The 8,957-nt window shown below is 44.0% G+C and overlaps 1 protein-coding gene across 3 annotated transcripts in view; it reads right to left on the bottom strand.

Annotated features, from left to right (window-relative positions):
* Phlpp2 (PH domain and leucine rich repeat protein phosphatase 2) overlaps positions 1-6,683 on the bottom strand; it is a 73,219-nt gene extending 66,536 nt beyond the window's left edge. Inside the window, exon 1 of one of the 3 annotated variants that reach the window (XM_031341402.1) lies at positions 6,482-6,683. In XM_031341402.1, the coding sequence (XP_031197262.1) occupies positions 6,482-6,580 (99 nt within the window). In that variant the 5' untranslated portion in view covers positions 6,581-6,683. The remainder of the gene's footprint in view (positions 1-6,481) is intronic. The other 2 variants (XM_031341401.1, XM_031341403.1) reach the window with 2 other exon arrangements.
* Between the last annotated feature and the right edge of the window lie 2,274 nt (positions 6,684-8,957).

Raw genomic sequence — 8,957 nt, 5'->3', positions numbered from 1 at the left:
GGCTGTCCTAGAACTCACTTTATAGGCCAGGCAGGCCTCCAACTCAGAAATCCACCTGCCTCTGCCTCTGCCTCCCAAGTGCTGAGATTAAAGGTGTGTGCCACCACTGCCCGGCTATCCTCCCTCTTTAACCTGGCAATACAGACTGTCTCCCAGACCTCACAGTGTAAACAATCATGGACAGCAGTAAGCACAATCTTATAATACAGTACCTGTCCTATTCCTTGCATACTTCAAATAACTATTGCTGGCATTTTATAGCCACAGGATGTGAAATTCACATATGTACTATGAAGTGAAGCTACCTTAAAGCAAAACAACTATTAAGAAACAACAACAACATAATAATAATAATAGTAATAATAATAATAAAATAATAATAATAATAATAATAATAAATGTCCAGGCTGACAAGGTGAGGCACTCCTATAATCTAGCAGTCAAGCTGGAGAACAAGAAGAGTATCTGGAGTGTAAGAACAACCTTAGCCTCAGCGAAGGGGCCCAGCTGACCTGGGCTACATACTCAGGCTGTTTCACAACAAAAATGAAAATAACAAACCCTTTCTAAAAGTCACCATTTGCCTGTTGTTTTCACTACGGGCTATTTCTAGTCAACAAAAAAGAAATGTTCACTGACTTCCCACTGCCCTTTGCCATGTTTCAGTCCTCTCTAACCATCTGTGTCCCTTACCACATTAACCATTCCACTACTCTGTAGCATGTCTAAAACATCTTCTCTAACTTATCCACATGCTTGCTCTCCAAAGCCCTACTCAAACGCAGGGCTCACTCTGGAATCTTCCACAGCTCCCACCATGCCCAGCATCAAGGATATTGCTCTCAACAGAACATCTTCACCTTGAGTAGACACTTCTACACAAGCTTGGCCGTGACGGATATAATCCTTTCTTTCACTTCTCACTCCCTTCACCAGAGACCCTGGAGAGTGTTTTTAATGTAGTATGTCACAAACACAGATGCAAAGCCCAGGTAACACCACGAGAATTGACACCCAATCTGTACCTTAGCTTCCCTAATTAGCTATGACAAGGAACTGAATAAACTTAAAAAGAAAAGTCTCAATTTTTGTAAAACACCAAATAATTTTTATCTACAAAATCAAAATAAATAAAAACATTTTTACTAGTATTCCTCATTAGAAAACAGAAATACATATAAAGAAAATATTAGTTTGACAGAGAGCAAATACTTAAGAACAACTGTAAACCAAGCCAGGCACAGAGACACATGTCTGGAATTCCAGATGCTGGAGACCAAGGTTGGAGGCAAGAGGATCAAGTTCGAGACCAATGTAGGCTACATCAAAATTAGTCACCAGTAAAAGCAAGGTAAGCAAGCAGCAGTCCTACGTGTGGGGAATTTAAAACAAGAAGATGAATGCCTTACTTTTAAAATTTAGGACACAGGTAAACTGGCTTTTGAAAAGCAGTCCTGTGGATTGAACACAGCCCTGACATACCAGATAAGCACTCTACAACTGAATGACACTTTCAGCCCTAAACTGATCTTTCTGTAGCTCTTCAAGTTCTTAGAATTATTCAAAATCATACAAATATAGCCCTGACAAAGGTAGAAATGAGGCCTCTTTTCCTACCAAATGCACTTTTTCTCTAAGCTCAATCTCAGCTTATTCTCTGAATCAATAAAGGGCTTTCAAGTGCTCATCTCAAATACACAAGAGCCATCATGTTTGTACCACTAAGAAACTGTAACCACTGAATAGCTAACCTGCAGTTCATTTTGAAAAATCCTTATTTCCTAATCTTGATAAAGATTAACAGGTCCCTCTGGCCAGTATTCTATGTGGTAGAGTAACATTTATACAAAGAGGCTCTGCATCCTACACTTAAGTAGAAAGGAAGAGTGAGCAGACACATCTGCACACTCCTGAGACTGACGCACACATCTGTGCTCTCAAAACTCAAGAGGCTGAGACAGAATGACTGTTGCAAGTTTTAGGCCAGTGAGACCTACGAAGTGTAATCCTGCTACAAAAAGAACAATAAAAATATAATGAATTAGCATGTCAAATAATGACTCACTGACCTTCGAAAAAGTCCAGAAGCCCCAGAAGTATTATAAATTTTATTCCAAGAACTGTTTGCTTGAGATGGGAGCTTATGTACCCCATGTTGGCCTCAAAATCACTCTGTAGGTAAGGCCAACCTTGACTCTTTATCCAGCTGACTCCCTCTCCCAAGTGCAGGGATTACAGTATGTGCCACCAAACCCAGCATCTACTTGTTAACTGTGCACATGTATTCCTCTAGGACTATACATTTTGTAAAGAACTTTATGCTATCAAAACACGTTTGTTGATCATCTCAAGATCTGTGTATCTATAATTCTACACTCTAGACTCTTTGAAGTAAAACTGCTGAGGAGTTAGAGAACCCTAGTAGATATGGTTTACCTGCATTTCACCAATAGCCATTTACAGGCCTTGAAAACAAGCAGAGCAAAGCAAAGCAAAGCAAAGCCGGACATATAGCAACAATAACAAAGATAGACTCTTGGGCTATTATTAGCCACTGCTAAATGACATAGTGCTTCCTTCTTCTCAGGAATGTCTTGCTCCACTGCCTAACTCATGAGGAACTGCTGGAAAGAACTTCTTAGCGGTCAGTGCTGCAGTGACACTGTCCTTTGGACAGTCTTCAACTTCTAAGAGTCAGCTAGCTTCAGGCTGCTCATTTAAGGACGGTTTGCTTTCTCCTTTATTTTTATAAAAGCTGTTATCACAAACTTATCCAAAAGGGAATACAACTGCAACCACACACCACATCAAACACACATACAAAGACTTACCATTTAAAGGTCAGGGTTGGAGAGAGCTCAGCAGATAAATGCCCCTGATACTCTTAGAGAGGACCAAGGTTCAATTCTCAGCACCCACAAAGTAGCTTATAACTATCCATAAAACAGGAGACCTAAAGCCTTCTGACTTCCACAGGCACCAGCATGCATGTAGTATACATATATACATGCAAGCAAAACACTCAGCCCATAAGATAATATAAACCTAAAAAATTTTTTAAATATTAAATATTAAAATCTGTCTACAAAGCCAAATGTTTTAATATAGACCATAAACTGAGTAGCCACCATTTGTATTTAATACTTTTAATTCTAAGAGTAAAGATAATATATGAGGACTATGATCAGCTCAAGGGTAGTAAACCATAAATACTAATTCTAAGTTTCATACTCTGACCTGGCCAATCCATCAGAATGTAGAATACTTTAAGGTAGATGTTTCTGCCTTCAAGATTTAAAATAATAATGGCTTTAAACAGTATCACATTATGAAGTGTTTCTAAGAGACCAGAAACAGTATGACAATAGGGAGAGGAAGAGCATTTCAGCTCATTAAAAATGTTCTGGAATTGGTTGTTTAGAACCCATATAGCATTCAGGAAGCAAAGGCAGGAGGATTGCTGCAAGTTCTACATCAATATGGAATATATAGCAAGTTCCAGACCAGCCAGGGCTACAAAACAGTCAGGGCTGAGCAGATAGCTCAGTCAGTAATGTGCTTAGTATGGAAGCATGGGATCTGAGTTCAATTCACTACACATGAGTAAAATCATGATGTGGCAGTAAATACAGGTAACCCCACTGTTACAAGATAAAGACCCAAAGGCTTACTAGGGAGCCAGTCTAGTAGAGTTGCTTCAGTAAGAAAGCTTGCCTCAAACAAAAAGGTGAACGACAAAGAGAAAGACGTCAGACATCCACCCCTGGCCTCCATACACACTAACACTCACATAAACACAATTTCAAAAACATATATTTTGATAAAAATATAAAACTATTCTTAAAGAAAAAACAAATAATATTCACAAACTAGATTGGCTACAACTTCATATCATCTCCTGATTGAAAACGTTTTGAGCTTGATTTAGTAACTTGAGAAAGTTTTAGAACTTTGACATACACTCTATGTTGCTCAGGCTGGCCTAAGACCCTGAGGCTTAAGTATGATCTCATGTCAGCCTTCTAACTAGCTGAGGCCACAGGTATGAGCCCAGAGTCTTGGCTTAGGAGTGTATTTAGAATAAATGTTCCAGTGTCCTATGAGCTTTGATGTAGTCTGAATAAATTATGTTGGCTCAGTTATGTCGGGCATTTTATGAAGACATTTTTATGAAAACTTGAGAATAATGTTCATGATTTGGGTGTAAGTATAAAGGAATAAAAAAACTTTGTTTGTTTTGTTTTTCAAGACAGGGTTTTTCTCCCTGTATCCCTGGCTATCCTGGAACTATGTAGACCAGGCTGGCCTTAGATCTGCCTGCCTCTGCTCCCCAAGTGCTAAGATTAAAGGTATGTGCCACCTTTTTCTAAGTCCTCTGATGCTGGAGCTGAGGGATGAAACCAAAGCCTTGTACATTGGAGGCTGACCCTCTTCCACTGAGCTGTACTCCTAACCCAGAGCCATACCCGGAGGCTAAAGAAGTCTTCACAAACATCTCCAGAGAAAAACCTGTGGGCAAACATGACATTTTTCAAGGTTCAGAAAGTCTTCTGCTCACCTCTGTACTCTTTATAGGCGACACCTAAGAGAGTGAGTCATCCAGCAACTCCAGGAACACACAAGGCCTGTTTCCATGACTATCCCCCTCATTTACGAGGACCAGTGTTAACCACTGCAGGAAAGCATGGCTAGAAAGACCTTCCCGAAAGACTTTCAGGGCAAGAGCTCAATACTGACCAAGAATCAAGATTGGAATCTTTCAAATGATCCCAAGATGGGAGCTTTGGGAACCACGGAAAGACAGTCTTTGGGCTGGAGAAATGGCTCAGTGATTAAGAGCACCAACTGCTCTGCCAGAGGTCCTGAGTTCAATTCCCAGCAACCACATGGTGGTTCACAACCATCTGTAATGGAATCCAATGCACCCTTGTGATGTGTGTCTGAGGACATCTACAATGTACTCATATAAATAAAAAAAAATTTTTTTAAATTGCCCATCTTTGCATACCAAAAGGCATTTGATATCTCTCAAAGCTATTTCCTCATAAGTTAGGCCTGCAGAACTTTTGTTCTTATTGAATACACTCACAGTTTAGTTTGCTATTTGCTATCATTTTAAATATCCAAAAGACTTTGCGTAATTACACTTCGATTTATGCTTGAGTAAATTCCAGTGTGGGTAACAGTTATGAGATAGTCTAAAGTAACTATGCATTAAGACTAGGAGGTGCTAGAAAATAAGACTTCGGTCTGCCGAGTATTGGTTTCATGAATTCACTAAATACAACGAATATAATTTTCTGTTGCTCCCATCTGTGTGCTACTTTATTAATAATCTTAATAAATGGGAATATTACTCAACAACAATCTCGTTTAAGTACTTAATGATTGCTTTTAACATTAAGCCTCTTCGAAGTTTGGCAGACTGTTTTCAAAACACATTAAATCTCAATTTTCTTCCCCTTCTTCTTTAGCAAGTTTTAAATCCTGCCAATTGCTCTTCTAGAACTCTAGAGTAATTCCATTCCACTATCCCATCTCGTTAATATACAGAACCTACAGAAAAACAAAATTTTTTTTCTCTGCACTATTTCAGAGGTTAGTAGAGAACTCCACCCAGTTAGCCACCCTTTAACCATCTCTGCTGACCTCACCTCACCTCACCTTCTGCATTCTTCCTGCATAGAAACTTCTTGTCATCACTCACCTTCAAGGCTCCTCTCCCCTTTCCCCTGCATCTGTTTTCCTAGCCTCCTACTCCCCTGATTCTACCAAAAAGCCCCGCTTAGTTGCCTGTTGCATAACGGCTCCCCCACTGCCTTCTCCCCGGATTGTCAGCCAAGCAGGAGTGCCCCTTCGGGCTCAGCTCCCCCCCCCAACCCCTGCAAAACGCCCAGCCGGTCCTCAGCCAGCAGCTCCTCCCCGACTGTCCCCGAGCGGGAAGCGCGGGGTGTCGCGTCTTGGAGCCGAGAGCCCATTCGGAACTCCGGTAGCCAGTCCCGAGGGCAGCGTGGCCGCTCCCGCCGGCGCAGCCCGCGCACACCGCGGCGCCTGGCCAATCGCCGCCGCCATCCTCCAGCTGGGGTGATGTCTTCAGGTGTCCGCCGAGCCCTGCGTACTCGCCGCCTGACTCCCGCCAGGCGCGGCCCGCCCTCGAAGCCCCCCGGAACCCGTCCCAGGGCCCCGGGCTAGGCCCAGCGAGGAGACGGCGGTCCCGGGGATGTGGGGAGGAAGGAGGGTGGGGGCAGCGGCTGCCCGAAGGCGTGGGCCTGCCGGGCGGCGGTCAGGGATGGACAGCGCCGGGGACCCAGGCGGCCGAGGCCAGGGCGGGGGCGCGGCACGGAGGCCCACAGCAGGCCCGCGGCGGCCCGGCCAAGTGCAAGCGGCCCAGGGACGCAGGGCGGGGGGCGCCCGCCGCCTCGGGCAGCTCAGCGAAGGCGGCCACGGCCCTCTTGCTTCCTCCCTCTCCCTGCCGCCTCACCTTCAGGACCCGAATCCCTCCCGGCCGGCGAGGCGCTGCCGCTTCAGGTGGCTCCGGGGGCTCCAGCGGGCCCGCGGGCACGGGCTCCACCTCCCCCATTGGCGGCCAAGGATTTCCAGAGACGCCCGGCCGGCGCGACGGCGCGAGCCTCGGAGGCGCGCTTGAGCAGCGGGAGGCCTAGCCCCTCCGCCTAGACCCCGCCCCTAACCAGGACGCTCCGCCCCCTTCGGTCCCGCCCCTGGCCCCGCCGGACCTGCGTAGTCGCCCGCCTGGCGAGGCCGGAGCATAATTGTGGGAGGCTGGCGGCCCTGCAGAGTGATCCTCCGCTGCGCTCCTCCCTGAGCTCAGAGGACGAGGGCGCAAGGAGAGCAATTTGGTGCTTTCTGGGTCCTCCAAGAAGCATCCAGAGGAAGAGACAGGTAAGGCCTGCACCTGCTAAGATAGACAAGATGCAACCCTCCACCATGGGCGGCGCTGGAATTCTCCATCCAAGACATTTCCTGCTCCCAAATGTGTCTGTCCCCTGGCACCTACTGGCGGTGAAAGAACTGTTGCTTATACTCATCTCTTAGGAATAGCTGGCGACCTTCTTCATCAAACAACCTTAAGTACACTAAGCTTTCTAACCACACTTTAGTGTCCTTTTCCTGTAATCAAAGTATCAGATTTCCTTTCTCGTCTCTAACAGTAACATGGTGTGTAAGCCCTCTTTCTATTTTGCAAGTCTTAACTCACTAAAGATTATTTTAAAGGTTTGACTTTTCTTTTAATTCCTGGAGTGATATAGTAATTTTGTGGTAAGTGGGCCAAATTATGAGTCTGCCTAATTCCAAATCTCAGTTGTACTCATTATTAGATCTATACATATACAAATTACTTGATTTAATTCTTTCGTAAATTACATGTAGCTCAGGCAGACCCGAACTCACTATAAAGCCAAAACTGGCCTTGAACTTTTCGATTCCCCTGTCTCTACCTCCCAAGTGCAGATGTGCAACACTATGCCCAGCTTCCGGTGGGTCTTCCGTTTTGTTATGTATGGGTATTAGGTCTATGCAACACGCGTATGCCATGTGATAGAGGCCAGAAGAGGGTGTCAGATCCTCTGGATCTGGAATTACATAGATGGTTGTAAATTGCCAGGTGAGCGCTGGGAGTTGACCCTGGGTCCTGTGGAAGAGCAGCCAGCGCGATGAACCACTGAGCCATCTCTCCAGAGCCTTGCATTGGTTAAGGGGTGAATGAACAAGATTAACATCTGCCTGACAGTTATCAAGGTCTACACAAGGAACAAAACATACAAAGATAGGGTTTCTCTGTGTAGCCCTAGCTGTCCTGGAACTTCTCTGTAGACCAGACTGGCCTCGAACTCAGAAATCCACCTGCCTCTGCCTCACAAGTGCTGGGATTAAAGGCGTGCGTCACCACTGGCCAGCAAGCCTAACTCATATTAAAGATTCATAGTAGCCACTGTAATTCTGAAATTCTAGATTTCCCAAAAGGTGACTAGCATTAAATTTGTTCCTACATTTTGTTTTGTTTTGTTTTGTTTTTGTTTCTCAAAGCTCCTACATTTTGTAAAGAGCCTTCTGGACCTCTTCATTTTTAGGGTATCGTCTCTTATATATGTGTTGAATGTTCAGCCAACTTGTAAGGAATTAAAAGGCAAACAACTTCTAGGTTAACTGGCAAAGGTGGTCTATTACCCATTGCTTCAGTTGGGCCTGTGCAACTATTTATCTGGAGTATTTCAAATGTAGGCCTAAAAGCAACAGCACTTGAGATAGAACTGGATCTATCTTAAGATTTTTTTTTTTCAATTTGGAGCTAACATGTCAAGATAAAACTTTACTTCAAAGATTCTGCCTCATACAAATCATTTCTTCTATAAAAGGCGTTTTTCTGCCTTCATCTACCATGGTCCCAATCTTCCTTTCTTGCTTTTCTTTTACTACAGTAAGCATGGTTACTCTCTGCGAAGTCTAATAAAAGGTGAAAGAGAAGCTACTTGCCAGGGCTTTCCTTCTACTTTGAAATTATTTCAGACGCCTAACTGATTTAGTTGGATCTCTAACCCTGGTTGATTTCACAGCAAACACACTGGGTTTTTTATAGGCCGGGCACCAACATGAAGACATAAGTAGATAGTCAAGAGCAAGGAAATTGTTGGGGATGTTTCCAAAAGCCTGTTTCTTGAGGTACTAGAGATTACCTTTTACAGATCGCATGTGACTTATCTCATTGCTGTCCTAAATCCAGCAATGAGTTCATACTAGGGAACAGCAGTGTTTTGTAGATGGTTATTTTCGTTATCTGGATAGTGTCCTATACCATCAATTCAAAATGAATCCATAAGCTAAAAGCTAAGTATTTACTACTACAAACTGGCAATTAAAAAAATACCCCAAGAGCACTGTCCCAAATGCCTCAGGGAATCAGTTTTTATATGCAACTACCTTTAAAGGTCCCCATTACT

This window comes from Mastomys coucha, unplaced genomic scaffold (assembly GCF_008632895.1).
Source record: "Mastomys coucha isolate ucsf_1 unplaced genomic scaffold, UCSF_Mcou_1 pScaffold22, whole genome shotgun sequence".
Classification (NCBI taxonomy): domain Eukaryota; kingdom Metazoa; phylum Chordata; class Mammalia; order Rodentia; family Muridae; genus Mastomys; species Mastomys coucha.
The sequence above is the reverse complement of the archived record's forward strand: the minus strand, read 5'-3'. Positions and strand labels throughout refer to the sequence as shown.